We start from the raw sequence: 18,238 nt of genomic DNA, 5'->3' as shown, positions 1-18,238 counted from the left end.
ACTATATATGACAACTTCTGCAACAAACACTCTATATTATTGTGTCGTGTCCCCCCCCCCCATTTTGGGGGGGAATTGTGCTCTGCAGTTTGGCTATGTTGCTTCCTTGGGTGGGTTGATGGGCAGACTGGGATAACCGTGCCCAGGTCCTGTATCCTCAGGTGTACTCCATGGGTTAAGTTCCTGGTGTATCAGGAAGCTTATGTGGCAGAGGAGGATTCATCTCCTTCCACACGGCATCCAGGATGCTAGGCTTGAGACCTTGAATTCCCTGTGTTGAATCTGTGTCTGGGGCAATTATTGGTGGTATGTTCTTTTTCACTGGGACGGAGCAAGTCATTTGGGGCAGAGAGAAAAGGCAGTTCTTCACCTCCTTATGGAGGTACCAAGCACTTACATCAGATCCTTGAAGGTACAAATACTTAATTTAAAAAAAGCCTAAGTACAACGAGAAAAGAAATTTAGGAGCAAATAAGATGTTATATGTATGTGTTGGGTACATGGAGCAGGTTTGTAACACCTGCTTTGTGAGTGTTGACTGCAAGGGTGGGAAAAGTCTAATATACCTGTTACATGTGTGACTTTGTTAGGTTTTTAGCTTGTAGCTACTGAAATCGCCAAATCTCCCATGCATGAAACATGTATGACTTCTCACAGTATTACTTAATCTGAAACACTCCTTTTCAGCTAGCAGTCTGGCAAGGAATTTCCCAGACATGTGGTGCAGCTCAGATGATTCATTGCTTTTTGCTTCTCCTTTTATAGGGTTGCAAAATTCAATAAAACAGCAGTTCAGTTTTCAATCTGAGCACAGTAGTTTGTGGAAAAGCAGAGCGATCAAGAGAGTCTTTCAGGCTCCCTTTGTCTTCTGAAATTAATCGCTTGATTTTTATTATGCGCTTGCAGGAATTTGTAACTGTCTTGGTGAGAGACCCCAGGACGCAAAAAGAAGACTCATGGCATTCTTACATTGACTACGAGATATTTATTCACGTAAGTATAAAAAAATATCAGCAAAGATTCTTTGGGCTCTTATTGCTGTTTCTGTCCAAGCCAGGGTTCTGTTTGGGTACTAATGGAATTTCTTTACAACACTTCTGGGAGGCTGAAGGATATTATTCTACTTTTAACAACTGAGATGCAGTGGAACAGGTAAGGTGGGTTGGCCAAAGGCTGTGCAGGAGGTTTGTGGCAGAGCTGGGAGGTGGACCTCATGTTCTGCTCACACGTGTACTCCACAGTGTCTTGCAACAGATTTTTCTTAGCTTTACTTATCAACTAGGAGGTTGTCATAGTTGGCGATGTCTTACCATTATAGAAGTAGTTTGTTCTTCAGGTATTCACAGGAAAACAACTTTCTTTTCAAGTAATCATGTGGTTATATGTACTTTAAATTCTCTTGAGTTTATTTTTGTCAAGTTATTTGGCTGCTGCAGTGTGGTTGTTTTCAGAGTACCTTGACATTCATATTATGCTAGTTTAGTGGTGCTTGGATGCCACAAGTAACTACATTTGGGTTTATGGTTGTTAATGGGAATGCACTTAGAATTAATGTTATCTTGTCTTTTAAATCTGTCCTATACATAATTGTTTTGTTGATTATTCTTCCTTGGTGGATGACGTACAGAAGGAGTTACCCTCATTTCCCAAATCTAGATCCAGGGATTTTGATTGCAACGTAAAAAAATGATTTAGTGAAGTGGATCAAGTATCAGGTGAAGAATTTGAGAGCACCGAGTTAGGTGATTAGTGCTTGGCACAGGACCGAGAGCATTTCCTTCCTGTGTGGGAGAGTTAAGCGTTCAGCATAATGAGAGCAAGCAGTCAAATGATGGCTTGTTAAGTGCCCATCGTGACAAGTGCTTCTCTCCTGTGTGGCAATTGGGACTGTGAAACTTTCACATTTTGCAGTGTGGTTTAAGTACTGGTTCCAAAGCGGTGATATTTTTGATTTCTGGTAAATAGAAGTTCAGTAGATCTGGCGGGGCAGGTGCTGTGTTGCTGTTTCACAGGCGTTGGTGCTTCTGAACACAAGTATATTCCTGGCTTTCTCAGCGACTGCTAAGTTGGGGTGATGTCTTTTAGACCCAGTGGCATGTGATTCAGCACTGGGCACCTCTGAGGCTGATAACCATCAGCTCAGCATCCTACCACCACAGGGCTTTCAGAGACCAGCTCTGTAGGTCAGTCCTACCGTCCAGGGTTCTCCATGGATTCAAAATCTTGGGTCTGCTAGGCTCTTAGACCAGCAGAATTCCCCTTCTGCCCAGCACCTAGAGCGTTTGGCTTCTTAGACTGTGGGGTATCCAAAGATTCATCTGTTCCAGAAAGCTGGCATCTTTGGGCCCTCTACAGTCTGCTGTCTAGGAATGGTGGCTCCTGGCAGGCGATCGTTGGACAGCAGGCAGATTTATAATGCAGTCCTCTCTGGCAGGTGGGGTTTCATCTAAGTGTATGCTCCACGGGAAAATTTGGCAGACGCATTTAATTTCCGTGAATTGTTTCTCTTTGATGAATTGGCATTTTTCTAGTGGACTAATAGCGTTCTGTGGGAAAATTTCCAACTGCTGCTATTTGGGGAGAGCAGTCACATTCGTTCCTTTGATTTGATTTAAGTAGGATTGCACACTGGAAGAACTGTTTTGCTGGCTGTTTGCAGGATTATGACCAGAATAGCTAAACATGATTTACTTCCCCGCACAGGTTGGCATTATCTGCCAAAACTTTTTTTTTTCTGAGATTTTTTTTTTCCTGTTACTGCAAGTTGTACCATAATCCAGATCTCTTGCTTTTAAAAAGAGAAAGAAGCAATGAAAAATACTTCCCCTGAGAAGTATTAGAAACTGTCACCAGTTCCTATCTGAGATAAAGCACAGTCCTTAACCTAACCTGAATTTATGTCAAGCTTTCCATTGGTGTTTCAGGGATTAGCATCTTGGATGTGTTTCTAATGCAATGCCTGCACTTTAGCTTAAGCTGATTTACAAAGTAAAATGTTTTGTTGGGTTTTTTTTCTATATTTCCCAACAGACAAACAGTATGTGCTTCACAAGGAAAACATCCTGTGTTAGACGACGCTTTCGAGAATTCGTTTGGCTTCGGCAGAGGCTTCAGAGCAACGCAGTGCTTATGTGAGCAACTTCATATCTGGCTACTTAATACTCATGGAAGTCACAGAAGGGGAGGATTGTTTCATCTTAGTGCTGAGAATCACAGAAATCAGAGCTGGAAAGTGTCCTGTGTTTCTTACCAGCACAGGTTTATTCTGTGCAAGGCGTTTTCTCTGCTTTAAACCCAGAAGAACGTGGTTGGTACTGATAGCCTTTGGTTGGTGAGCCCCCCTCTAATTTGTAAGGGATTTGGTCTGGGTTTCCCTTTGCTACGCCCAGGTAGCAGAAACAGCAGTGTGGTGTGGGTGTACAGACCTCCTTTCTGTGCTTTTAGGACGTGTTTAGGATCTGCAAGGACCATGAGGGACTCGGGCAGACAAGCATGCAGGCATAACAACTGGACCAGAAATATCTGGTTTGCTTATTTTGCCCTTTGAGGTGTGTGAGAAGCCCTCCAGTTTCTCAACCTTGCATTCCCAAATTCCATTTCATGAACTTCCGGAATGTGCCCCATGAATTTCACTTGCTTGGGGTTGGCATTTGCTTATTGCATTTTTCTCTGCTGTTTCAGATCTGGTTTTAACTGTGTGTTTCCTTCTTGTTTATAAAGACAGTTACCTGAACTGCCATCTAAGACTCCCTTTTTCAATATGAACAATCCCCATCACGTGGACCATCGCCGGCAGGGTCTGCAGGAATTCCTGGAAAAGTAAGTACAGCCCATCCTAGACATGTTGGCATTTTTATGATGTCATCAATTTTCTGGTTGAAAATAGCTCATCTCTGGTACTTGAGGGCCACCGTGTGGTCATCTGTACATGTTGCACATTCGGCTTGCTTTTTTATTTGCAAAGTCATATTTCATACACGTGACTTCAGTTCTATTGGCTGTAGGGAAACGTCAGCTGGGGCTTTTCCATTGTGTTTCATTGCACTGGTTATAAATAATAGCTTTGGATTTATGTCGCTTTGCAATTGGGTACTAAGGTTGGGAGATCTGTCACTGTGATGTCTATTTCTAGCTTTCAAGAACGAGCTGGATATTTTCACGCAAAGAAACAGACTTCTCTCCCTTTTTATCTCCATGGAAAAATCAGTGTCTTTGTGGGACCAACCACTGGGAGCCTGGGAGAAGCCTGTACTGGGGCTTCCTGACACAGACACTTCCTATAATGGCAATTACTTTGTTTACCAGCCCCACTAACACAGACGGGCTCTAGCAGCTGTGACCACTTCCAGTACAGCTGCAATCTGTATAAAATCATTCATCCGTGGGGTTATGTAAAGGGTTAGTGTAAAGGACTGGTGTATAGAGTCTGACCTGCCTTACAAGGGAGCACTGTGTGAGTCTCAGTCCTGCATCCCTCAGTCCTGCTGCTGTAACCACATCACCTGCAGTGGAAGAAGACCCTGTTGGTGTAATTTTCTGCTTTCTCTGCCGTTCTCATAGTACCCTGGCACTGCTGGTGTGAGAGCAGGCTGCTCACAACTGCTAGGGATGGTGCATGCCTTTTGAAGGCTCTCTTTAGCCACTGCTCATGGTAAGGGGATGGGGAAACGGTGTGAGTGGAGACCGTTCATCTTCCTTCACTGTCAGTGTTTCCATGAATCAGAACTGCATAAGCAAAGGGGAAAAGGCAAATCTTTTAAATAGGCTCTAAGCCTTGTGGTCACTGGGTAGAGGACTATTGGACCTGCTGTTTTTCCAGTCTGTGTGGCATAATTATAAGCCTTCCTACCAGACAAGAAATCATTGGCCCTGAGCTATACTTGTTAGGCTGAGCAGCTGAAGGCAGGGCAAGCAAACTGCTGCAGGAATAAAATTTCTTTACTAAAACAGTTATATAGGATCTGTGGCCAAAAGGATAGCAAATAAACACTGGATGAAGGCACGTGTGACAGGGGAGGGAAAGCAGAAGAGGATCAGACATGTTTTTTCTGCACCTCAGGAAAGAAAGACGGGCAAATAGTGTGAGTGTGCCTCGAGAGGTGATAATATTAAGGATCAGCTGAAGGGTATAGTAGTTCAGGTCTCCGGGTGAGACCAGCTCAACTTACCTGTGCTGCCCCACGGAGTTGTGCGTTTCCAAAATCACTCTCATTTTGAAATGGCAAGTAGACCAGTCTGGTAACAAGCTACAGTATTTCAGCATCAAAAATACCTACAATGCTGACTGTGCTTCAGAAGCCATAACACAGAGGCAGGCTCTGAAAACACGTCCTCACTCCCCAATTTTGTGGATGTCCATAACTTAAATGGGTGCTGAGGGCAGAAAGTGACAGCGTGCAGTGACTTTACCTTGCTGCTGTTAGTCCAGGAGTCGGGGGAAAAGAGGCATCTCTGTTGTAAGGTAATGATTTAAGTGTTTGAACTTGGAGGCTGTTTAGAAAGGTGTCAGCCTTCTCTCAGCCCTGGGGAGTAGCTGGAAGGAATTTTTGGAGATAGGAGTTGTGTTGAGATGAATTGGCCTGGCACCTTCTGGGCTGTACCATTGCCCTCTGCTGGCTGGCACCTCTGTGCTGCTCCTTACACAAGGCATCTTTTCACTGGCTCAGATACGTTGCCATGATGCTTTTTTAAAATTATTATTATTATTTCCCTTTTTTTCTTTGAGTCTGAACCGAAGGTTATGATTTCTTTCTCTGGGTTTATGGGACTCGTGGACAAGCATGTGTGTCTCTGTGTGTATATATATATACACACGCTTGGCTTTACTAAAAGGCTGGCACCTCTGTGCTGCTCCTTACACAAAGCATCTTTTCACTGGCTCAGATATGCTGCCATGCTGCTTTTTTAAAAATTATTATTATTATTTCCCTTTTTTCTTTATGAGTCTGAACCAAAGGTTATGATTTCTTTGGATTTGTGGGACTCGTGGACAAGCCTGTGTGTCTCTGTGTATATCTATGTATACACACACTTGGCTTTACTAAAGCTCTCCATCTGGAGGCTACACGTTCTGTGGTGCAGCAATGCTAGGAAGCAGGACCTCCCTGGTACATTAAGAAGGGGGTAGGAAGGGAGTTAGAAAGTAGTTGAGTGGGATGGTGTAACCCAGAACTGCCAAGCTGAGTTTGCCCCAGCAATTATGGCCATCGCTGAGCACGAGCTCACAGCCCTGCTGGTGGTTCTTTGTGACTGTGGGAAGAAGAGGTGGGATTCGAGTCTATCTGGACCTGTCAAGGGAGAGGTCTCCAGATTATGTTTTTGTGAGGTTATTGGGATCCACCCCATCTCTGAGATGGAGTTTAGATCTGTCACAGTCTCTGTGCCCCTTTCCTGTTGCTGTGGTGTCTTCCTGAGCAGGAGCCACGTGCCCAAGGAGTAAGGATGGAGCGCTTTGTGACTGTGGGAAGAAGAGGTGGGATTCGAGTCTATCTGGACCTGTCAAGGGAGAGGTCTCCAGATTATGTTTTTGTGAGGTTATTGGGATCCACCCCATCTCTGAGATGGAGTTTAGATCTGTCACAGTCTCTGTGCCCCTTTCCTGTTGCTGTGGTGTCTTCCTGAGCAGGAGCCACGTGCCCAAGGAGTAAGGATGGAGCGGCTGGAGGCTCTCTGGTGTTCAGCTCCTGGCCCTGGGAGCTCCTCCGTATCACCTGTACGTGGATGGCCATGGAGTTCTCTTGTCCTTGTGTCCCTCCAGGACGGTTAGCACAGGGCAAGGTGTGCACTTAGACAGTCAGCTCCTGGCCCTGGGAGCTCCTCCGTATTGCCTATACGTGGATGGCTATGGAGTTCTCTTGTCCTCCCTGTGTCCCTCCAGGATGGTTGGCACAGGGCAAGGTGTGCATTTAGACAAGGTCTTCCTGAAGCCTCTCTGTGCTGAGCACAGTAGCTTGAGAATGAGGCCAACAGCTGGACACGAAAGAAAAGCACTAGAGTTTGGTGAAATCTGGGAACAGGTGTCCCATTCTCATCCGGCTTTACTGCGCGAATGCAGGGCAAGACCTGCTTGTCTCACAGGTTATTATCTCTGAGTGATGAAGAGCCGTAAAGCTCACTTCTTGTCTGGGTGTAATTTAATATTTCAAGAGGCCATTTGCATTAACGGAAGTCAGCTAGCCCCTTTTCAATTATAAATTTCTTCTTAAGAATAAGGAAAATTATGTGTTTTTCCTGGTAAGTATCCTCATACCTTTGAGGATGTCTGTAAATTGGCACGGAAAGTTTATTCTTAAATTAGAGTTCAAAATTAAAGCACTACATTATAATATTAGGTTCTGTAAGGTCCTCTTTGCTTTAATCCCTTTGTAGCCCCCCCAGGTTTAACTTTGGGATTTAGATTGCCTTCACGGAGCACCATTTGGGTTTGCTTATCAGAAAGCTAATTAAAAAAAAAAATGTTTTAAAATGAAGATGGGTTCAATCACTGGCATTTTTTTATTGAATACAGTTGGTTCCAAAAAAATTATGTGGTTGAGGAGAGGCGATTAGTCCTCAATTGGTTTATAAGATGTGCAGTTTATTAAGATGTACTAGGAGTTTTGAGAAATGCAGCTCTCATTTTTTATTGAATACAGTTGGTTCCAAAAAATTACGTGGTTGAGGAAAGATGACTAGTCCTCAATTGGTTTATAAGTGCAGTTTATGAAGACATACTAGGAGTTTTGAGAAATGCAGCTCTTGGATCCACAGGAGACGAAGAGCATCCCCAGCGTGGCTGCTCGGGATGGCTGTGCGTTGGGCTCGCTTGGGGCTGGGGTGAGGAAGCCACCCAAAACACGGCTGCTGAAGGTAGAGCCACTCACTGGAGGTGGCTGGGCTTTTGCCTTCCTCCTCACCTTCCCCACCACGGTCCCACAAGCAGGAGCTGGTGCAGGGTTGGAGGACTCTCATGGAGGTGTCTCCTCCAGGAGCTCTCAGGGATGTGGAGAGTGGGAGACTGACTCCAAAGGGCTTGTGGGAGGTACGGGTGGACATGGGGCAAGTGGGACCTCCTCGGGCGAGTGGTGGCTGTCTCTTTCCAATGGAACCTTGGAGATCTTCCCTCTCTGGTGAGTGCAGGGAGCAATGCCCAGCAGGCGCGGGTCGCTTAATCCTTTTTCAACGTTATCAGATGCCCAACAGTTGCGTCGCAGTTGCTCGCTCTCAATAGTATTTCCTCCCTTATAAAAAATGAAGGAGGAAACACACTTTTTAAAAAATTATTTTTATTTTTTTTAAGAGGAAACTGGGGCTTTGTTTGCTGTGGGCTGGGGCTGAGGGGCTGGATGCTCAATAGAGGGCACCAAAGCCCAGGCTGTCAGCCCCCGCCTCTCAACTCCTCCTGGGTTGGTGGTTTTATGTGGTTTTTGGGTTTTGTGTTGTTTTTTTTTTCCTTTCCCCTTGCTCTTATGATATGATGTAAATGGGCAGAGTAAATTTGTCGAAAACAAAATCGGAGTGTTAACCTTCCACACACATGCAAGTGTGCATCTGTCATTGTATTAGGTTACAGTAGATACAGGAAATCTTTAGTTAGGATTAAGTTGTACTGTTCAGCCATATGTTGTTCTCCTCCAGCAGAACAGTGTATAATATACCTAATAAAATCATGTTGAAGAAAACCAGATTTTGGACCTTGTCCAAATAAGACAAACCACATGTTTTGTCTTTTGTAAATGTTCTTGCCGTAACGCGGGGAAGGAGAAATACTCCTCATACGGCGTCCAGCATTTCCTCAAAAACGGCATTATTTCTTTGGGTTGTGAAGTGACATTTTTTTTCAGCCCTGTTTCTTTAAAGGTCTAGGGATCACGAGCGTTTGCTGAGAGCTTACAGACAAAGATTCACGTAGCTGTGAATAAAAAAAAAATATAAAAAAAATTATTTTATTATCTCTAATTCAAATGTCGAGCCTTCTCCTGCAGCCCCCTTAATCACATAAGTAGTCATTATGGGTGTGAGCAATCTGGCCGAGAGGAGCGCGATCTCTGACAAGTAATGACTGCTGATGGGATCAAGGCTCGCAGGATTTAGCCTTTCCTCCTCATTCCAGGCGCGCATGGGAAGCCTGTTGTTCTCTTAAATGCGCCGGGGCAGTTTATAGGAATTATCACCGTGGGCCACGACTCTGCCGTGAGCGCGGCGGCGGCGAGCGCTGCCGTGGGTGGCTGTGATGGTGGCTGTGTGTCCACACCGGGGGTGATAAAACCAGTGGAGGCTACTGGTTGTCCGTGGAAACCATACAACCAGTACTGTTAAGGCATTCAGCCCCTGCTCGAGCACCTGGGTACCGGCACCGCGACACCCCACCTCCCCTCTTGCCCCCTTAATTTGTTCAGTGGTGTGTTGCTCATTTTGATACTTGAAGACCTTGCAGCCAAATCTATTTTTTATTTTTTCTTAATAGACGCACAACCCCTTCACGCAGCGAGTCCCCAGGAGGGTGAAAGCCCTGGAGAGCAACCACTGCACCAGCACTTTGTGCTACTAGTAACATCTGTTGGGAAATGTATGGTTATTTCCTCAAAGGAGGGGTGTTTTGAACAGGAGAGCGTAACGCTTACAGATAGCACAGAATTTATTTTTCCATTTTGATTGCTTGAAGGGTGCAATTAAAAAGCAATCTAACCTGTTGGTTCAGAGGGGGTGGGAGAAGCAGAAGTTATTTTTTAATTAAACGGGAAAAGAAATGCTTCCAGGGTATGACTGGGTGAAAGGTGCCCAGATGTTTGCTTTCAGGATGGTTTCAAATGGTTTGCAAAACGCGTTGAGTGTTTGGTCCCTTCCCCCCTTGTGAACATACACGTACACATATGCACACATGTGTGATTAGCTTCATAAACATTTCTTTCCATTTCTTTGCCCTGGCTTCTCTTTGCTCCTTTCGCCTCCAGATGGCACTCTGAAGCAGAAAAGAAAATTACTGTGAAATAATGAGTCCAATGTAAAGTAAAATTGGAAATTGAATTATAGCTGCAGAAAAAGGACAGTAGCCTTGAGGTCCTGATCAGTCTGTGCTCTTATCACTTTTGTTTGCTGTTCCATGTGTTAGGTTACTGCCGAGTTAATAACAGTGCTTTAGCAGTTCAAGGCTTAGCAGAATTGTACTGGACATGAAATAAAGCTAAAATGAATTTGTGTCCAATATCATTGACATTAGTGCTCATTACTTCTCTGGTGTAATGCCTCAAACCATCTAAAATCAATTTTAAAGATTAGCCATTATTTTATAAAGAAAATAAAATACATTTCCAACAGCAACAGAGCTGTAAGTGTAGTGTAATCTCATGAACAGTTAGTTACTTGTGCCTGCGCCGGTTGGCAGGAAACTTTTGAAGGTTCGGCAAGAGGAAAATCTGTGAAACTGAATGCCCTCCCCGGAGTTTAACGTCTTGGCTTTTTGCTGGGTCACTCGGTATTAGACACGCAAATGTTAGAATTGCAGAAATGTGCATCCCCTCATTGTGCTCCTGAGCCTGGGAAAAACGGGAACTCTGGTTCCTCTGCAGTAAACTCCAGCATGTTGGGGTTTATGTTCTTGTTTTTTTTTCAAGAGGAGGAAAAGAGGAAGTAGAAAATTTACTCCCTCAAGTGCATAAACTATAAATGTGGATTTATTGTGCGGAATGATACTTTTTCTTTTTTGTTGCCATGTTTGTCTTTGATTGGAATGTATGTTTATCAAGAGTCAAGGCTGAAATCCTGTAATGGCTGCTGAATGATGGCTTTTCAAACTGTATTCGTGCTGTTGCTGTCCAGGTGTGTAGACCTGTAAATTTTGTTTTAAATACTTTTTACACCATGTTTGCTGGCCTTTTGTAGATTACAAAGTTTTTCTGTCTATTAATACGCAGCGTGCATTGATTTTTACAGATGTCTATTTGCTGTGTTTATTTTCAGGTAAAATCGTGAGACTTTAGATCAGACTAAAAAGGCTTTTTCTAGGTATGAAAGTCTGCTTATTTCGAACTTCAGCGAAATCTGGTCCCTCTTAGATTGAATTTCATATGCACCTGGTAGATCATTAGGGTCATTGCAGACATTTCCTCACTGGGAAGTGTCAAAGTTTGAATTATTTGGTTGAGACTCTGTGTGTGTGTGTTTCCCTCGGCAAATGAAACATGCACGCACACAAATATCCCGCATTTTCAGTTAGATGACTCTTGTTACTTATTTTAATTTGTCAAATTTTTATAGGCTTAGATGAAGCCAGAAATCCTTTAATGTATTTATTAAATGTTATTGTAATGTTGGCCACTTTAGAGAACAGTTTTCAGAATGTATTCGTGTTTTAAAACGTTACAGACCAAACACACAATTAATCTTATTTGAGAGAAGGAACTAATCGGTCATACTTTTCATTTCAGTCAGAGTACCTATAGAATGCAGTATTTCTTTCTGCTCTTACTAGTTCTTACGTTAATGTCATCTCTTATTTCCTATTGCGTAGCAATGATTTTTTTTTTTGGTGATGACTGTAACCTAAATGGGTAGAATAAGTAAATATTGACTCTTAATAGTTTTCATTTGTTTAAAGATATTTTAATAATTTTCTGTAGAGCAGTGTTTGGCATGGTCATAGGCTCTGATGACTTTATTACATGAGTAGAATTATATATACATATAAACAAGAGAGTCTCTTGTTGATCATTCTAGGATTTGTGTATTAAAGAGTTCCTTCTTTAGAGAAATGTTGCAGCAAAGTTGCTTTTTTTTCCCCCGTCAAAATAGTGATGATAATCCTCAATTAAAGTATCTAGACAACTTTCTGTGTTAGTGGAATGTATTGTATTTTGTCTGCTTTCACTTAATGTAAGTACATACTCTGTGCTAAATTTATTGGAAGACTTAATTTAAAATATATATAAACCAAAGATCAAAATGGACTTTTGAAAAAGCACAGCTGGACTGAAATAGTATTTAAGATTCTCTGAAAACTGCAAGTTTATTTAAATCAGTGTTCCGTATTAGCACTTTCATGCTAGTTTAAATGTACGCACATTTGTAGAAGCGTAAATGATTTTGGCTAGTGTTGGCTCCGTTATTTACAGGTATTTCAAAGTCCTGACGCTGTGTGTGTCTGAAGTTCTCCATCTTTGTACACGCATCTTTCCCCCACCAAAGAAACTGGCGACTTGTAATTTTTAGAAAAGCTTAGCTATTAGAAAAAAAAAAAAAGAGTTCTCGAGCAGAGACCAAATTTTTGTAAGAGTATATGCCTCCAACTGCCTAAAAATCATTAATTGATCCACGTGGTAATAATAGATGGTTAAATGCAAGAAATGTCCTTGAAGTTATTCTAATAGCAGATGTGCCTAACTATTAGCTTCGTGTTTTTACTCACCTAAAATTCCAAATAATGTAATAAGAAAGTAACACGCACCTAATCATTTTAATATGTTCGTTACCTTCTGTTACCGATTTGGGATTCATCTGAAAACTTGAAAGCGGGACATCGTTTGGGATTTGTGCTGGTAAAAAGACGTGAGAATATATGCGTGTATGTGCATCTGTATAAAAACATTTTACGTTAATTTGTTGGGTTTTGGTTTTTTTTTTTTTTCTTTTTCCAGGATCCTGCAGGACGCGTTGTTGCTTTCCGACAGTCGGCTTCACCTCTTCTTACAGACTCAGCTGAGCCCGGAGGACATGGAGGCCTGTGTCTCTGGACAGACCAAATACTCCGTTGCTGACGCCATCCATGAGTTCGCCTCCTCGAACAGACGCTTCCCTGTAGAGGACGGAGAGAGAAAAAAAGGAAAAACCGACGGGGACTCTGATTCGGAGAGGTGATTTCTGTTATTTCCTTGCTTTCTGAGATTATATATACGTACATGCACGCGCGCGTGCCTCGCTTTTTTTTTGTTGATGTAATACTAAGATAATGAAAAAATTAATTGACTGAGATTTTATTGAGCTGTGACAGCTCATCATAGAAGTCTTCACACACACCTCCACACTGAATTAATGAATGCAGTAGAAATTCAATTATCTGCATTCTGATTATGTGAATTTCATTTAGTCAGACTTGAATTATTCGCGTTTAAATTATCTTGCTAAAAAAATATCCAACTGCACTCCAAATGGCTAATTAAAAGTCCAAATTTCCTGTCTCTCTTTGTGACTGGAGATAATTAAAGTTCTCCTCTGTTACTCAGGCTTTGAGTGTGTTGTGAAAACCAATTTCCTCCTTTTATTTTTTTTTTTTTCCTTTCCTCTCACTCCCCTTTTCTGCAGTTCATCCTCCGGGCTTGGACCTAGTGATGACAGCATTTCATGCGGATGTAAAGCAAGCCCAGCTTCTGAAGAATCATGAAAAATCATTCCTGTATTGCTATCTTAAGGACAGCACGAGGCAGATTCTGCTCTGTTTGCGGGTTGCGTGTACCACGTAAACACAGCTGGCTGGTAACACCTACCTAAAAGACACGTCGTCAGTACAACCATACGTCCTTACAAAATTTTCAAAACAGACCTTGGTACTATTATTTCTTTGTTGATTTATTATATATGTTGATTCAGGTCTATGCACTGCCTATTGCACTTGGGTTTTTGTGACTATTACAATCTCAGTATTGAGTTAAGTCAGGCTCTGCTGACATACCTGGCAGTTAAAACCTTTCCCTTAATGTATCTGATCTGAAAAATAAAGATAACTCCTCATTTTAGGAGTTTGTACATCATACCAAATAAATTCAAAGCATCTTTTTGTAATTTGCATCAGAGAAGTTTCATCTTCAGAAGTCATTTGACATTGGTGATGAAATTACACACCCCACAAGGTATTCACTTTTTAAAGTAGCTCAGCAACATCAGCAAAACGACATTTGTACAAACTATATGCTGCTGACAATTTGAGATATAAATATATCCTCCCCTGGTCCTTCTGCAATGTTGATGGGAAGCTTGGTTTTATCATGCATAAGGACCGAAGGCCAAAATTCTTGAGCCTGGTCGCTTGGAAGTTAGAAATATGAATAAAAGCGACTTTAATTTCTAGGCTTGCTGGAGATTCTCAGTTCCCAGGGAAGGACAGATTCTGGGTGGACAGATTCCTGGGTGAAAATCCTGGACGAGGCCTACTGAAACCAGTGGCTGACTTCTGCATCGGCCTCTGTTGGGCCAGGATTTCACCCAGCGTGTCCAACCGTGGGCACTTAACGTTTGCAGATGTGGGGGGAAATGCTGTATTTCAGCAGTTTTAAATGGAGAGCGTCTCCCTCCCCGAGGTGACTGTCACCACGAGGCTGTGACCGCAGGGACGTGGGACCTCTCCCCTCTGTGGGAGCAACAGGAGCTGCTGGTTTCATGGGGGCTGTAGTTAACACGCCGGAATACTGCCTTTTTCCCCAAACAAAAGGCAGGCTGGAGCACAGCTCCCTAACCACCAACACTTATTTTTTGATTAAACGTCAGTTTTGCTCTTTATTGTTAACAGCAGCTGCGTAGTGTCTTGTCCCAGATTCTGTCAAAGGAATATGTTTTACTGTGGTGTTGTATTTATATTTGACATTTAACTGCTATTAAAAAGAGCTAGGGGGTCTGATTGCCCTAGCAAAGATCGCATTAACTTCAGTGCTGTAGTTACCGGCCTAAAAATGCATATTTTTGTTTGGTTTGGGGTTTTTGTTTTGTGTTTTGTTTTTGTTTTTGTTTTTTTTCTAAAATAATTAAGTGGATACTTTCAAAGAAGGAGCATTTTAAACCTGTGGATTACAGAAACAATAGATTATTAAATAGCCAGATAATAAAGGTTACCACAGGCGTGTGTGGGCATGCTTTTTTGAAGCATCCAGCTGGGAATCTGTGTAATTTTAGAAACGTGTTTTAATAGCCTGAGGATAACATCTCTTAGGTAACTACTTTAAGGCACTGTGTTTTGTTGATGGTAGCACTTTTATGAGATAAATATCCATGTTTTCTTTTTGCTTGGTCCTATTGAATTGCACAAATGTATCTATTCACCTTCTCAGCTTGCGTGTGAGTTAGCTGCAAAGCTATTTTAAAGTAAAAGTGATAAAATTTAATTAAAAGCAACAAGTTATCACTAAAAGTAGCTTAAAAAATAGCTGTTATTGCCAGGCAGAGATATTTGATTACTTGACTTTTTTTTTTTTTTTTTTTACTTTGAGATGCCACATTACAAGAAAAATTGTTTAGCAAATTTATTTAAAAGATGGGGAAAATATAGAAAACCAAACTGTCTGAGAAAGATATTAATGTTTTTATTTAATGCAATGTTAGGGGAGTGTTTTTTTTATTTTGTTTTAAAAGACTGATCTAAACTGTTGAAGCACTTTACAATTCTGGCCTACTAACACATCCTCAGTATCTGACAAAAATTACAGAAATACAAGGTTTGGAGAGCCTTTATGGCTATTTTTTATTTTTAAATTCCAGGAGCTTATCTGTATGCCAGTGAGTGTTTTCCAAATAAAGATGTTTCTGAAATAAATACTTCTTTTCTAATAGTTCTAGTGTTGTTCTGTTATTTTCTTTGTCACCCTGCTCAAAAATTCGAGGACTACTCGACTGGAACTTTTTTCCCAGCTTTTGACAGAAAATTGTTTAAATTTTTATCTTTTGAATGTTGTTTGTGTAGCTAGTATTACTGGAATATTTCTTATTAAAGGGGAAGGAAAAGTACTCTGTGCTCTAGTATGTCTTCTTTTTGTATCAGCTGTATTTATCTGCATATAAATGCTTTAAGATTTTTTTTTATTTGCAACATTTAAATTTGTAACAGTTACATTTAAGTGTAAAAAAATTATTTTTAATTACTTTCATGACCAGTGATTTGGTGATACATATCTTTTTTAATACTATGTAATTTGATTCAGTTGATCACTGGTATTTTGACTCTGTTTTCATTTGTGAATAATGCTGATGTTTTCTGTTAATTTTATAAACTAGGTATTAGCCCATTTAAAATATTGTATAATCACTATTGCTGATTTATATCTATTGCAGAAATTTTGCACTCAAAAACTTTACCTGTAGCTTAGAACTTTGTTTTCATTTTACGGTGATTTACTAAAAGCTTCTAAGTAATTAAATAAAACAAGTCACCACTTCTTATTTTGTGTTTAAACCTGCCAGCAAGGCTTCCTTTATTTCAATATCAATATGCTAATCACTTTATGAGTTACCATGTGTAATTACTCTTCAACCAATTTTGTAATGCGTGTGTGTATATATATACATATATATATATATACACACACACAGTGTTGTGTTTGGGTTTGTTGTTACTGGTTTTGTAGAAAATGTAAAGTGAAAATAACTCCAGTCTTATGTGCTATCAGATTCTATAATGTGTAACTTAAGGATATTGCAAACTAGTATTAAACAACCTGTTACTTGCAGTGTCACTGAAATATGCTTTCAAGAAAGATGAGAAGAAAATCTTTTGGAATGAAATTTTTAATTTAAATGGCAATATTATAAACGTTCTCAATGCTTATAAAATATTCTTCAATGCCCCATGTCTACGCCTGCAAAATTCTGTGCCCAAGTCTTTTTTTTTTTTTTTTTGAGGTGTACGATATTGGAATTTTTTCTAGAGCAGTATTTAAGTTAGATAGGTACATGATATTTATGATGTGCTCCGCTGTAAAATGCAAGGTACGGATGATCATAAACATAGGACATGTTTCTCTACCATCTCTCTCTAATTGCAGGACCAGGAGCGCTGCTGATGACCAGGGAGAAATTAAGGCAGGGGATTTTTTCCCCCCCCTACCAGCTTTTACAATATTGCAAACGTGTAAATCACTGTTGCAAAAATGTAAATCAATATTTACTGTATCAGGTTCAGTCTTTTCATGAAAGGCCTAAATACTTTGGGAAAGACACCGTTATTCTGCTCCTTGATGATAAAAATACCCCGCAACGAGTTGAATCGCTTTTTATGTAATAAAATAAAACCGCCCTAGGAAATAACTTATAAAACAAACATCAAACTTTCTCCCAGGGGCTTAACCCCTCGATTTTTTTTTAATTTTCCAACCCCCCCGGCTCCGAGCCCACGCGGGTCCCCGTTGCTCCGTCCCCGGCTGCTCGCCAGCGGATGCTCCCGCGGGTCACCGCGCAGACAGAACTTTAAAAAAAAATAATAAATAAAAAAGAAGGAAAGGAACAGCTCTAAACCCCGGGAGAGGCGGCGGCAGCATCATCGCCCCGGCCCTTCCCCGCGCCCCGTCCCCTCCCGGCGCTGCCCCGGGGGCCGCGGAGCCGGGCGAGCGCCTTACCTGGGGGCCGCCGTCCTCTCCGCCCCGCTCCGCTCCGCCCCGCGGAGGCTGCCGCCCCCTCTCCTCCTCCTCTCCCCCCTCCCCTCCCCTCCACCGCCCCGCGCTGCGCAGCCGCCCGGCCTTGATCCGCCCCTCCCCATCCACGCGTGGCCGCCCCGTTCTCCCCCACGGGGCGGCGCGGAGACCGGCCCCGCATCCCCCTCCTCCTCCTCCTCCTCCTCTTCCTCTTTCTCCTCCCGGCCGCGCCGCGCCTCTCCGCCAGGGGGCGCTGTGGGCCAGGGAGAAGCGCGGAGCGGGGTGCGCTGCCTCCGCGCTTGGCTCCGCGGGGGCGTGGGGGGTTTATCGCCTATTTTCCCTTTATTCCTCGGCGTTACTGCTCCCCGTCCCCCACGGCAGAGCCCACCCATCCCAGAGTCATCCTCCCCCCTCTCCTCCGCACAGCTCCGCATCCAGGGACAACCAGGAGGCGCCCCCCCCCGCGCTGGGGATGGGGCTCAGCCGAGGTGGGGGGGTTCGAGAGGTTGGGGGTGCACTTGCCTCCCTCCCCACGGGGGAGCCCCCGCTGCACCCCACGCACCGACCCCCCCCGGCACACCAGCACCGGGTTCTGCAATTTTAGAAAAAATATATTTATATAGAATAAATATTAAAATTATATACAAAAGATATAGGACATATAGAATACACCATATATTTTTACGATAATATATTAATATATATTTGATGCATGCATTTGTAATAATATATAATTTGTATTTTTTATTTTTTATGTAAAAGCAATACGAAAATAATGATATATAATTTATACATTATGTATAAAAATTTATATGTATATATTTTTTTTAATGTAAAAGCAATTAAGGGGCAGCGCGGAGCCAAGGCGTGCCATTTGGCAGGCTGTGTGGCAGGCAGGCTGTGCGGCAGGCAGGCTGTGCTGAAATGGGGGGGCC

The 18,238-nt window shown here is 42.3% G+C and overlaps 1 protein-coding gene across 1 annotated transcript in view; it reads left to right on the top strand.

Moving 5' to 3' along the window:
- The window catches only part of SNX10 (sorting nexin 10), a 34,282-nt gene extending 18,787 nt beyond the window's left edge, over positions 1–15,495 (top strand). The window contains exons 3-7 of the mRNA XM_014937836.1: positions 907–993; positions 3,031–3,131; positions 3,721–3,819; positions 12,612–12,827; positions 13,276–15,495. Coding sequence (XP_014793322.1) covers positions 907–993; positions 3,031–3,131; positions 3,721–3,819; positions 12,612–12,827; positions 13,276–13,354 — 582 coding nt within the window. The 3' untranslated portion in view covers positions 13,355–15,495. The remainder of the gene's footprint in view (positions 1–906; positions 994–3,030; positions 3,132–3,720; positions 3,820–12,611; positions 12,828–13,275) is intronic.
- Positions 15,496–18,238: the final 2,743 nt, after the last annotated feature.

Source organism: Calidris pugnax, unplaced genomic scaffold (assembly GCF_001431845.1).
Source record: "Calidris pugnax isolate Ruff unplaced genomic scaffold, ASM143184v1 scaffold11, whole genome shotgun sequence".
Lineage (NCBI taxonomy): Eukaryota > Metazoa > Chordata > Aves > Charadriiformes > Scolopacidae > Calidris > Calidris pugnax.
The sequence above is the reverse complement of the archived record's forward strand: the minus strand, read 5'-3'. Positions and strand labels throughout refer to the sequence as shown.